Source organism: Cricetulus griseus, chromosome 8, assembly GCF_003668045.3.
Source record: "Cricetulus griseus strain 17A/GY chromosome 8, alternate assembly CriGri-PICRH-1.0, whole genome shotgun sequence".
In the NCBI taxonomy this organism is placed as follows: Eukaryota; Metazoa; Chordata; class Mammalia; order Rodentia; family Cricetidae; genus Cricetulus; species Cricetulus griseus.
This window is the reverse complement of record NC_048601.1, coordinates 16,771,790-16,785,748: the sequence shown is the minus strand read 5'-3', so window position 1 is coordinate 16,785,748 and position 13,959 is coordinate 16,771,790. Positions and strand designations below refer to the sequence as shown.

Here is a 13,959-nt window from a genome sequence, read left to right as displayed (position 1 = left end):
CTTCTAACTGTTGTGGGTGGCACTTCTGCCTGTAGGGTCTGCTGACGTTGCTGGAGAGGGCTGTTCATGGGGAGGATGCTGGGGTAGGTGGTATTGGGCAGCACAATGGGTCTGTTCTTCCAACTGGTGTAGGTGGAGTTGGTGCCTCTAGAGCGTGTTTTTGGGGATGGGTGGCCAGGGGGAGGATGATGGAGTTAGTGGGTTTGGGTGGCAGAATAGGCCTTATGGGTTACAGTTAAATAGATCGCAGCAGTGGTGGAAAGGCCTTATGGGCATACCGGCACAGATAAAAACTGCCAATGCTCCAGCATATGTCTCCACAAAAATGGAACAGTTTTTCAAATATTATAACATTAAGCATGTCACAGGTATACCACACAACCCTACAGGACAAGCAGTCGTCGAAAGGTCTAACAGGACACTTAAGGAGATGCTCCATAGGCAAGCTGGTAAGTCAAAACCCCCCAAACATAGATTACATAATGCCTTATTAACGCTAAACTTTCTTAATGCCAATGACAGTGGGCAGACAGCTGCGGAAAGACACTGGACTACGGAAAAAACAGCTGAACTGAACCAACCAGTGTATTACAAAGATGTGCTGACCTCGGTATGGAAACCTGGACATGTATTACGTTGGGGTAGGGGTTTTGCATTTGTCTCCACAGGAGAAGAAAATCTTTGGATACCATCAAAATTGATCAAGATTCGAGTTGAAGGAGACAACCCCCTCGACAAGGATGACTGACAGGTATTTTCTGAGGAACTGCCCTCTATAAGTCAAAGGACATTACATGTATGGATACTCAAGGAAAGAACGTAGCTATAACCATCGAACAAAAGGAACGTGCTATACGGTAAAAATTTACAGCTGTCTCTCGAATAACTCTATGTCTATTCATTTCCTGGTCCCTATTCAACTAAATCGAGACTGGATTTAGAGTTGGGTTTGGCTTTCCTACTCTAAAATCCAAGCATGTTATTTAACAACATTTAAAAGTTTCTGTGTTATATCAAGAAGCCAATTGCTATAATACAGAATAAATGAAGAATAAGAGGACTATCTTTGTTTTTCTTGGCTTTTCTTTTACACCCTCTCAGAATCGTTGTTAGTCAAGGTTCATCAAGGTACCTTTTCCAGTACACATACATAAACAAGCGAACATTTCTCTGATGACACTTATGTTTGAGTCCCATACAGCCATCAAGACCCAGCCTGACAGCAATCCCTACATGCTCCGGAAAAGGAATTGGACTACACCTTCCTGACTACACTGGATTCAACTCACTCCGTTTCGACTGACACTCCAACCAGAAACTCGAGTAACGACTTCAATCAAGTTGAGGATTTCAACGTAGATCTTCAATCAAACAAATCATCTAACATGGACTAGACATAACTCATTAGAGACTTTCCCTGTACTAGCGTTTTTTTTTTCCCACAGGGCCCCCACATGACCATCTTTGTCCCGTTTCAGCAGGAAGTAACCTAGAAGATGCTACGCCCCCATTCCCCATTATTGTGTACTAGGGTAGTGTAAGCCTAGTTAAGAATGACCTTCTTATTGTTTAGAGTTGGGATTGGAAGAAGGTGTTCAAGTTAGACACTTTTTCCACATGACTTTAAGACTTAGCTAGAATAGACATAGGATGTATCATAGCAGATTATTGTATATTCTTGTATTCCACCCTTATGATTGTTAGTTTTGGATATTTTACACTATTAAGTTTTAATCCTCTCTTAGACTAAAAGGGGAATTGTAGGGAGTAACCCTAGCCCCGCCCAATAGTCCTGGGGCAGGTACCAGGTGGACCTGGGGACTCGCCCATAAGGGCGGGGTGAAGGAAAGCCGGCATGACGTAAGAGGGGCTTCTTAAAGGACTGCACGGGGGGACCGCGCTCTCTTTGTTCTGGCTGCGCTGGCTGGGTTCTTAACCTAGCTCTGGCCTGTGTTTCACCCGGCTATGCTTGGAAATAAAGAGACCTTAATCCAATATCTTACCTGCTAGCTGGCTGCTCAGCCATCCGTTTTCAAATGTTGGAAAAGAACAAGATTGCAACATTCATTCATAAAACAGTTCTGGGAGTGATCAAAGGTTTTCCTGGCTGAAATAGCCATTGAAAGGCATCTAATACTTATTTGGTAAATTAGAATATGCAAATGGCTGTAATGAATATAGTAAAAAAGATGTTTTTAAACAGGGTTGAAAATGATGCTTTCAGAATATTGGATACATGGTTCAAAGATTCCAAATACCCAATATATGTAAAATATGGATGTGTCATTGTAGCATGAATGTGTGAAAATGTATAAAAATGTGTTATAAAGTTAGGATTTGTTATGTGGAGGACCTTTAAAGGCATTCTACTGTTTTCTGCTTTGTAATATGATATAATTTACAATTATTCTTTGAGAAATCCATACATGTATACAAAGTATCCCAATCATTTTTAACTCCATTTTTAAATTTAAATTAGAAACAAGATTGTTTTAAATGTCAGTCCCAGTTCCCTCTTCCTCCCCTCCTCCCCTGACCCTCACTAACATCCTACCTTTCCCATACCTTTTCTGCTACCCAGGGAGAGTGAGGTCTTCCATGGGGGTCATTAGAGTCTGTCATATCCTTTGGGATAGGGCCTAGGCCCTCCCCTGTGTGTCTAGGCTGAGGGAGTATCCCTCTATGTGAAATGGGCTCCCAAAGTCCATTCCTATGCTATGGATAAGTTCTGATCTACTATAAGAGGCCCCATAGATTTCCAAGGCCTCCTCACTGACACCCGCATTCATGGGGTCTGGATCAGTTCCATGCTGGTTTCCCAGTGATCAGTCTGGGGTCCAAGAGCTCCCAGTTGTTCAGGTCAGCTGTTTCTGTGGGTTTCACCAGCCTGGTCTTGTCCACTTTGCTCATCACTCCTCCGTCTCTGCAACTGGATTCCAGTTCAGTTCACTGTTTAGGTGTTACTATCTGCTTCTACTTCCATCAGCTGCTGGATGAAGGCTCTAGGATGTATCCCAATCATATTCACCTACCACCCCTGCTCCCAACTCCCCCAAACTTCATGTCCTTTCCCCTTTTCTTGTTTGTATCCAATTGACTCCAATCAATGTTGTCCATATAGGCATGGATACAGGATCATTTGTTGGGGCATAATCATTTACTAGGGACATGCTTACAAATAAAAAAGTGACTGCCCTAGCAGTCATCAGCCATCAATAGCTCCTCAGGTAGGAGTGATGACTCCTGCATCCTTCTTCCATCCTGCTGGGACGTTGCCAGACTTGGTTCTGTGAAGGTCTTGCGCAAGAGCACAGCTACTGTGAGTTCATGAGTACAGTGGTCCTCTCATGACTTGCAGACACTGCTTCTCACCAGTCCTCCCTGACATCTGGCTCTCATAATTTTTCTGCCTCCTCTCCCATGATATTTCAGGAACCTTTCTGGGGAGCATGTTTATTTTGTGACTGAGCACTCCATGGTCACCCATTCTCTACACTATGACCAGTTTGAAGACTTTGTAATAACCATCGCCCACTGCACAAGGAACTTCTCTGGTGAGGGTCTGCGAGCTGCACTAACTAACCTATGGGTTTAGAGACCCCACTTTGGAAGGCAGTTTGATGCTGTAACAGAATATAAGTTTGAATGAGCGCTTCTGGGAACCATTGTGTCAATTCTTTTATTTCCACATACATAGAAACATCTTAAAATTATACAGAGATTTAAGATACAAACAAATATATAAACATTTTATTGCACATAGGAAATAGATGGAACAAAGTACTGCATGTGACATTATGGACTGGGAAAGACACAAATAGGTTATTTGACAGTATTGGAATTATTCCAGGGTCAAACCACTTGGTGTAGGCCCTGACAGGGATCTGCCACAATACATATTGCACTTTTTTCAGCACTTTGAAATCTGCTTTACAAATATTCCTCATATGCTATGCTTTCGTCTCTTCCTTGAAATACACTACAGAGCAGATTTTTAAAGACAAAAGAAACATGTGCCATTGAAAATGAGCTGTCTACACTGAGGAAGTTAAAGAAAAGGTCACCCTTATTCTTTGTGGAAAAAACCATTGACAAAATAAAGTGGCAAAGGTCTGTAAATAGAGGGAGCTATGGCAAAGCTTGGTTTCCTAAGCATGGATCTACTTGTGAATACTTTTGGGGTTTGAGAAAAATCATTAACCAGTTAAATTTTCCTATATCTACATTCTGCTTTTACTACCACCCAAACCCTTCAAATAGTGCAAATGCATGAAGGCACTGGCTGTCGCAGTCATTCAGCAATAAATAGTAACTCTAAACCTAGTCATTTTATTCATTCTAGATTTAAAATATAAAGTGCATCTATGAGGCTTCGTATTCATCCACTGTGATTATCAGTGAGTGACGTTTTCAGGTCATGGTCAAGGGAGACCCCAGTACAGATCTTCCTGGAGTTTCTCTCCCTTTTTGTCCATAGTCCTATCTGGAAGAGTCCCAGGATCAGGTAAAGTTGGTCTGTGAGGTTTGTGCAGGAAATTTGACCATAGAGTATTATTCAGTCACACAACATTCCTGTGGATCTATGCTGCAGTTATCTACAGATAAAGGCTTCCTTGTCATCTGAAGGGCTTGCTGCAGACCCAGTGTAAGCTCGCCTCACAGTCCACGGTAGTAATGTCTGTGTTGTTCAGAGATGCACACCTCTCAGACCCTGTTATGTTGAACCTGTCAAACCATAGAGACACTCAAATTTATTTCCAGTCCATCATTTCTAGAGAGTTACATGAGAACAAATTTTGTGGTGACCACTGCCTTTGCTGTCTGTTCCTGAATAGGAAGCACACAACACAAGTCTTCCAGTCAAGTAGCCATGGTTTACTGTGTAGAGACAACAGACAACACAGGAAAGGAATCTTGGTGGAGAAAGCAGGTAGAGCTAAAGGCTTTATTTTTCTGATTTTAGTGGGTGTCCCAGCAGAGGAACAGTTTGTTATCATTATTTTAGTTCATTGGTCCTTCAAGAAACACAGTTTTAGGGGACTTAGGGAATGGTAAGATTCACAGCTAATTTCGTCAAATACTACTGTTTTATTTAGGTCACAGGTGGTTTTCTTGTATTCCTTTGTAGCCTAGATGTAGGTATACAAGCATGGGATACATATTAAAAGTACCTCTACCAGGAATACAATTTGTTTGTTTTTGAGAAAGGGTCTCAGTGTTAGACTAGGCAGGCCTTGGTATCACAGAGATTCAACAGCCTCTGCTTCCTGGGTGTTAAGGCTAAAGGTATGCACCACTGAGCCTCCTTTAGAAATGTAGATTTTAATTCTGATATTCTATCATTTATTATACAAATGTTAAGAGTGAGAAATTTACTCATTCTGAGATTTTAGATGTCAAAGATCAACACTAACTTTATAGAATGTCCCTCAAAACTTAATGATTGGTAACAAGGATGTCTTTATTGCTTGCTTGGGGGGTGAGTTTCCCTTAGGTTCATAGACACTTGTAATTAGGCACTAAAATATTGTCCTTTGTCCCTGAACTGAGAGAGGAGGTGAAATAGGCAATTCTTTCCCAACAACTGCTTCATCAGCCACCATCAGAAGTGTTCCTGGACTAGGCCCAAACTCAGTAAGACTATTGCTCACACTAGTGTTTGCCAAGACAAAGTTAAGTTATTAAAAGGAGTTTTTGAGTGAATTTTAATAATAAAGGGTGTCTCTAAATAATTCCAAGGAGCATAATACACACAAGAGAAGTGTTGAGAGCTGTGTGATAAAGAACTGAGTCTCCTGCACCAACATAACATAAAAAAAAAAAATGAGGGGAGCGTAAAAATAAAATAAAAATGAAATAAGGATTTTTTTTAAGTGTCAGCCTAGAAGGGACAAAGAGATTTCTTGTAACTTACCAGTGGTTAAAATCTTGGCCATTTGCCCATTTCCATGTCTGATTAGCTTCGTTTTTCAGCCCAATCCAGTGTTCCTGTTCACCAGCGTGTCTCTTCAGAAATATCTTAAAGCACAATGAAGTTATGTTACAAACTTAACTGGGTAAGTTGATCTTTGTTAGCTGGGCTCCTCTGAGAGGCTGGTCTCTGAAACTAGGCAGCAAAACCACACTACAAAACTATACAGCAGACTCTCATTTTGACTTTCTAGATGGTTCCTATGGCCCCCTGTGACTGAATGTTCCTGCATGCGAGATAGGTACCCAGTTTCCACTTAGAAAATAACACAGTGAAATCATAGAAGATCTAAATAAAATAGATGAAATCAGTTGTGAATCTTACCATGTCCTTTCGGGAATCGATAACAGCAAGAGTAGCACCCTCTTGAGAACAAGAGTTTTGGGCCGAGGCCCAGCTGTTGGTTGTGGTAGAGAAAAAGTAGCATTTCCTCCTGTATGCCAACCACTCATCCTCGCAGGAAGCAACAGGGTGGTCAGATGATGCCAAATTCGTATACAGGCCCGGGCAATTGTACTGGCCCACTGTGGACAGGAAGATCATTTGTGTTAGTAACAGAAGAGACCAAACCCTCTCCACAGGCAAACCTAGCCCAGGGGCATGAGCAGAGGAATGTGTCATTATACTAGAAAATGACAAGAAATGGGGAAATCTCAAAAATAACATTTGGGCTAAAGGAGGAAACATGTATTGGGAGTTCCAAGTGAGTTTTGAATCTGAATGCCCACACATAGGAATCAGAAGGCACAATCTAGGGTGTAGTTTGTGAGATAAAAGAATGAAGGACTCTTTTCAGGCTGAGAATAAAGTACATGGAGAGGTCTGGGAGGAGGTGCAGGAAAGAAAAGTGTGATCACAAGATACTATGCAAATTATTTTCAATTAAAAATGCAGTAAGATGGATTATTTGGGGTATTTCCTCAAATTGTAACATTTCTTATTTGTAAAAGACACAAATGTGTCTTGTCATGCATGGTGGCACAGCATGATCCATCTGGCCCTGGGAGTCCTGGCTGTCATAATAATTCACTTTCTAGTCTGTTGGTTTGAGATAAAAGACAAAAATATTGGCCACTTTTTGATCAATCTATAGATACTGTTTTTTTAGATACCATTTTTTCCTGTCAACTGTGAATGAAGTCTACATTTTTTCTAATTTATCCACACATAAACACACACACACACACACACACACACACACACACACACACACACACACGAGCTATATATGTATATATATTCTTTCTTATAGATGTAAACATGTTCTATTCTACATAATGGATAAATCAGACGCTTTTTGTATTTATAAAATTGTTGCAGCTGTCATTTGGGAAACATTCATTATATTTCATGCTGACCATAAAACTGGTTGTTTATGGCATATGAGTTATTTCTAAGTTGACCAGAAGGCCTAATTAACTAGATTAGACTAAGACCCATTCATTTCAGCTGTAAGTGAATGCTTACTGCTAGCAGGCTTTGAGAAAATTCATGAAGTTTAGACTCACCAAGCAAGGCAACTAGAGCTATACTTAAGGAAGTAATGATGACCACAACCAACACAGCACAAGGGATAGGAACTTGAATGGATCCTTCGTGATGTTTCTCAAAATACATATGGGTGCCATGGTCTGAAAAGGGAGAGAAGTGGCTATGAATTCAGGCTGTAAGACAGAACATTTGTTATTTCTTAAGAAGTATAAAATTTAAAATAGTAATGTGTTATCCCATAATATAAAATGTCAATAGTCAATATTACCAAATTATGAGCACATTTGGAAAATGTTTTGTTGGCTAGGCAGGCAAAATGCTGACACAGATTATATATATATATATATGGGCATTTCATAGCTATGAAAAAAATCCAAGCATATTATTTTCTTGTTTTAAATACAATATAAGACCTCTTAAACATCCAGTCACCATAGTAGATATATAAAAGGAACATTGTGGCTGTAGTTTCTTAGTCTCCTTGGAGTTTGCTACTGTTTAGAAGAGATAAAATACATGGAGTAAATGTGAACAATGCAATAGAGTGAAATGTAAGTTTGTGCATAAATATCTAAAAGTGGGATTAAATAAGAATTTTAAACTTGATTATGATTCTTGGTAATGATAGTGTAGATATGTAACACCTGGGAACTTATTATATATTATTGCTAAGCAAGGACATTGAAAAAATACTTTGAAAATATTTTTTAAATGCTATGTATACATAGGGACTGCAGAGATGCCTTAGTAGTTAAGAGCATATACTGCTCTTGTAGAAGACCAGTGCTCAGTTTCCAATACCCTTGTCAGGCAGTTCACAACCACCTATAACTTAAGCTCTAGAGGATCCAGTGCCCCTTTTAGGCTTCTGAAGAAACCTATACATATATGACCTATACTCACACAGACACAAATAAAAAACAATGTTATGCACATACCACTATATGATATAGACAGTCTTTTACACAAATACATACACTACCTTTAAGGGATATAAAACATATTCCTAAAATATCTTGCACAAGAATACTCATAGATTTATCATTAATATCAAGTCCTGAAAATAATCCAAATATCTGTCCACTTAAGAGTAAATACATGCTTTTTGATATATCCATATAAAATAATTCTTAGCAATTCAAACAAAACCCCGATGCATACAATATGATTCTTAAAAAAGATAATGTTAAATAAAAAATATACTCGATAAAGATTGCATAATACATATTTCCATATAAGTGGCACTTTAGTGTAGCCAAAATAAGACGTGGTGTGAGATCTGAGACAGTGTTTGCATTTATGCTTGTGGAAATGGGACCTGCAAATGTCCTCAGGTGATGAGAATATTCAAATATTGATGGGAACTGTGGCTACACAGTTGTCATGTCATCACACTGCAGTTCTGTGATTTGTTCATTCATTGCATGTAAATTATACCACAGTTAAAATGATAACGTAAGAATGGACAGTGAAACATTTAATTTTCTAAGATAGAATTGAATAATAAAAAGAAATAACAGTTCTATAAAGGTGCTATATTAAGCAGAATTTTTCCATTTAACTTTCTCTATAAAGGTTGAGCAAAGTCACCATTACCTTTAAATAATAAGAAATGTTTCTAGCCAGGCAGTGGTGGCCTATGCCTTTAATCCCAGGCCTCAGGGGGCAGAGAGCGGAGGATCTCTGTGAGTTAGAGGCCAGCCTGGTCTATGGAGTGAGTTCTGAGCAGCCAGGGTTACACAGAGGAAACCCTGTCTTGGAAAACAAAACAAAACAAGAACAAGAACAAAAAACCCAAACAAGTAAACAAGATGACAACAACAACACAAAAGAAACGTTTCTTTGTCAGGATTTGCATAGGTAGGAATATGTCTGTTCTAGCATGTTAGATAAGTAGACAGAGGGAGAAGTCATTTTTGGCTTCAGATTTTGATTTGTTTTTTGTAGGATGACCCTCAACATTCAACACAGTGTGGCCCCACAAGAATGCCCTTATAAGTTCCCAAATTAGATTTAAAAATGTTCACAGAAGCTACAGTGTGAAATGGCTCCATGAATGACATTATAACTGGCAGTGACAATCTGTCTCCACTGTTGTAATCCCAACAAGTAGGGGGTCAGTGAGCTTGCAGCTGGTTTTGGCTGCAAGTTGAGAACTTGTCCCAAATGATTTTTCTCATTATAGCATATAACTTTTCAATGTGGATGACTTTTTATAACTAAAAGAATCATTCTGTAGACTGTATCTTGGAATTTGTGAATTCTTTTTTTTCTTTTTCTTAAAACATCTCATTACAGGTAAAGTTGCAGAGAAGGCACAGTCTAACTAATATCACCAACCCATGCATTTCCTAGAGGTTTTCCTTTTTCTTTTTCTTGGTTAGAGTCCATTTTCAGATTTTCTAAGAGAAGACTTTATCAATCCTGCCAGGATCTGTTTTTTCCCCTGCCTCCCTTTTTACACCTACAGACTTATCTTCAGAGGTAGTCTTTGGCAGGCTGATAACAAGTCCAGAGATGGGTCTAGTTTCACTTCTCCACATATGGTAGTCAGTCACACTGTTCGTACTCCATTTGTCAATAACTCTAGCTCCACAGAAAACACATCTACATCCAAAACAACACCTAGATATCAGCAAGCTCAACACATCGACCCACCTGGTGGACAGAGTGTGGAGACAAGCTCCCACGTGACACTTTATTTCCATCACTGGGGGTCACGGCTAACCACAGCTCAACCTGTCACCTAGGCAACAAAACATTCCCCCGTAACAGCACACGTCTGAGGCCTGTGACTTATTGTAGAGGTTGAAAACAGATCCACCTATTTATCACCTTTCAGTTACCCAAGAGGAGCCTGCTGATTCCTTTACGATTACGGTTATGACAATGAGAGCATAGGCTAAACATAGAAGGGTAGATGGGTCTAATCCTAGACCAGAATGGGATTTTCTGCATTAGCCCCTTCCTTCATTCCACTATTGATTATAGTTTCATTATTATTTGTTATACTTTTTTTTCATTTTAAGTGAGACATACAGGTATGGGTGACTTAGGTCTATAAAAATGAATATTGCAAACTATTTGTCTGTACTTGATTTCATGATCTCAAATAAGGGATGGGTTTTTAAAGGTGATGGAGGCTTTTTTTTTTATAATAAACCAACCTGACAATGAAACACTCATAAAATATCTCCCTCATCACCAACGGTCCCAGCTGTGTTGGGTCTAGCACATTCCATTATTAACTGCAGAGCTCTTACTTACAATCACTCTAGTTCCCAAGTGCTAAGAGCTTGAGGGCTCCTCATCTCTCAGAAACAGCATGGGGGAATTCTGACAATAGGAAGAATAATGTGTGTAGAACAGACACAGGGAAATGTGCAGAGTGATCATGTTTGGATAAAAATGAAGAAAAACATCAAAGCTACACAGAGAAACGCTGTCTTGAGAAACAACAACAACAACAACAAAAACGAAGAAAAAACATATAGTTGTTATAGAATTTGAAATGAGCCATTGGAGGACAGAAATAGGATAAAATGGAAAGAAGGTGTTCCAAAGAGATCATGGCAGAAGATGACATTTTAAAGAAAGGAAGGGCTACATCCCAATAGGTCATCACGAGACACACTGTGAATGTTTATGTGTGTGTATAGCTGTTTTCTCTTAGACTGGAGATCTGTGTGCTTCTGCCCACTGAAGGATTTGTGATGGGAGCACTGAAGAAGCAAGACACACAGAAAGCAGGACAACATACAAGGAAAGACCAAGAACATAACTGTTCATATGAAAAGGAGCTCTTCATAAAGAGGGTTAAGACCTCCTGAATTATGCACAGATGGTTATGGGAAAATGAAAGCAAGTAAGTAGGATAAGGCAGAGAATTTTCCATTTAAATTTGATAGTTGAAATGATGTAATTGATTCGAAGGAAAAGTCATCTAAAGATCCTCTGAAACTCATATAGCTCCCTCTCTGGTATTTACCTACGGCCAGTCTCTCTTTTCCCAACTGAAATAGAACCTAACCAAGTCCTCCAAAGATATCTGTCCATTCTGCACTCTCTTCCATTCACCAGACATAGAGATCATACCAGAATGTAAGAAATCACAAGACTTACCCCTCTCCCCTCTCTCCAGATGTGAAGAGCTGTTCTCTGTTACAGAGCCCTCTTCAGAATTCATCTTCTTTTTTTCTTCTCAAAATTCCCTGGCTTCTCTGGTGTATCTTAAGAGGGCTACAGTGAGCTCTTGCTGGAGCTGTCTTGTTCAGTGTCTTGGTCTCTGAAGCGTTTCAGCTTTTAAACCCCATCAGTCTGGCCCCACCCCTTCCTCCTCTCTTCTACTCGGTCAATTCTGCCAGTTCTCTTTAATTTATGCTCCAGTGGCCCAGACACTTCACCGTGTGTTGTGGTGGTGAGCTTCGGGCTTTCCCTGCTGTCTGAAATGTGCTTTCTCACAACAGTAGTTAAGTGGGATTTTCCCAGAATTGAAGACACCTTTCCCCAAATTTTTAGAAAATCATAAATAACTTAGGAAATAGCATAATCTAAGCAAAGAGTTAATGGTTTGAGGTCACCGTATTTGATATGGAAAAACACTGGAAGAGAGAGCAAACTTTGTTTTGTAATCCTACGCATGCATTTCTTTGTACCTGTAGCTATTGGCATTTATTGGGTATCTATTGTGTGCCAGGTGCTGCTGGTAGCCAGAAGGTGCGCTGTTGAGTAGGGAATTTTAAAATCTCTATCCGCGTGGCTCTCTCTCCAACTGGGACAGGTTTTATTTATGAAATTATGAATTTAAAAAGTGTGACGTTCACTTCTTTTCCCCCACAGGGACTAGTTCTTTCAAGTGTCATTTAGTCAGGAGTTGCTTTGGTGCAGGAAATAGAAAGCTTGTGGCCTGGAACTTCCTCGATGCGTTCTAAAACTGTTTATCTTCGGTAATCTATTTCATCGTCCCTTGCTCATTTTCTTGTCATCCTCCACTGTCAGACTTCCTTTGTTTCAGTGCAGAAAGTCTTTCTGTTTTCAGTCCCCATCCTGTAAGTTATTTGTTTGGTTCAGATATCTGTGACCTCAGATATTTGAAATGTGATTCCAATACCCATATCTCCCCATTGTACCAATCTCATCCCGGTAAGTTATTAAGTACAACACAAAACAAAGTGAGAAAGTGTCCATTTGGTGACTCAGGGGTTCTAATGAAAAGGATAAAAGTATCACTCTGATTAATAACTTTGGTGCCCAAAGAACACAGTCACTCCTGGAATAAGGTTGTCAGGTTTGCAGAATAAAGCTTTAGTGACGATGCTAGCTTAGGTAGGTTGGAAGATGCCATGCAGACAACTGAGGGGAGCCAGCAGGTGCATTTTTCTGCTTGAGACACAGACAGGTGCATATTGATCCTGGTGCCACTTTGTTCCCAGTACTTTCCTGCACAGCAGCTGGGGTGAGGTTTATAAATACATCAGAGCATCTTGGTGAGACAGTCAGCTCCCAAAGGCTTCCTCCCAAAGGCTCCCTAGAATCCAAAGAGCTCCTTAAGGCCAAGAAGAACCTATACAATGGCCTCTGGCCACCTCCTCCACCACTCTCTCTCCAACAGAAAACTTTCCACAAGACTGCCTAGCAGCCCCTCACTGCCGGGCCTGTAGGCCTTTAGGTTGTTTCTCAATGGTTCTTTCTCCATGAATGTACTGCCATGCTATCTGCTAATTAATTATCCCAGTACCAACTGAAATGCAGAAAGGTCTAGATACAATGAGAAAGCACACCCATTAACACTAAGAGTGGTGCTCTTAGAACTCATGCCTGTTGAATGGGACATGGCACAGCAGTGCCTCAGTGACACAGTAGGTACCTCCTCCTTCCTTGCCATTTGCTGCCTAGGTGCTGTACACTCCCTGGGAATGGGGAAGGCCTAGCCAAACTTTCCCTTCAATTTTACCACTGTTCAGGTATTAACTGCCCAGAAGCTCCCATCTTCCATCACGTGGAACTCAGAAAACACTGTGTACCTCTACATGCCTTCATCTTCCTTCATAGCATTGTAAATGTAAATATGTCATGCAGCATCATTGTTTATCATCACTTTTCCTTCCTGGACAGTCAGCTGTTTGAGGGCAGGAACCTTGTGTGACTTGTCCCTCCCTGTTTCTAATGCCTGCCATAGTAACCAGAAGCTAGTATGTTTTCAATGCATACTTATGGAATGAATGGATGGATAGAAGGAAGGATGGATGATTGCAAATTCATAAAAATGTGCAGAAAACTCTAAAATCTCCAAAGTGTGGGTGGTTGCTACTCAGAGAAATATGTAAGCCTGTGTAGGTGACTTTTGATGGACAGTGGGGGAAACGGAACCCATGGATATTGCTAATAAATTCTGAGGATGAAGTTAAGATTCATAAGTGGAGGAAAAGCAAAATTTATTGTAATGAGTTTTCTTTATATATACTATGTTACTTACTTCACACAATCTGGATAGAAAA

At 40.1% G+C, this 13,959-nt stretch overlaps 1 protein-coding gene across 1 annotated transcript; it reads right to left on the bottom strand.

Annotated features, from left to right (window-relative positions):
* Positions 1-4,616: 4,616 nt before the first annotated feature.
* LOC100769507 (early activation antigen CD69) lies at positions 4,617-11,648 on the bottom strand. Its single transcript, XM_027429820.2, has 5 exons — positions 11,585-11,648; positions 7,480-7,602; positions 6,296-6,495; positions 5,915-6,018; positions 4,617-4,725 (listed from the first exon to the last, which is right to left on the bottom strand). The coding sequence occupies exons 1-5, from the start codon at positions 11,646-11,648 to the stop codon at positions 4,617-4,619; spliced, it is 600 nt and encodes a 199-aa protein (XP_027285621.1).
* Between the last annotated feature and the right edge of the window lie 2,311 nt (positions 11,649-13,959).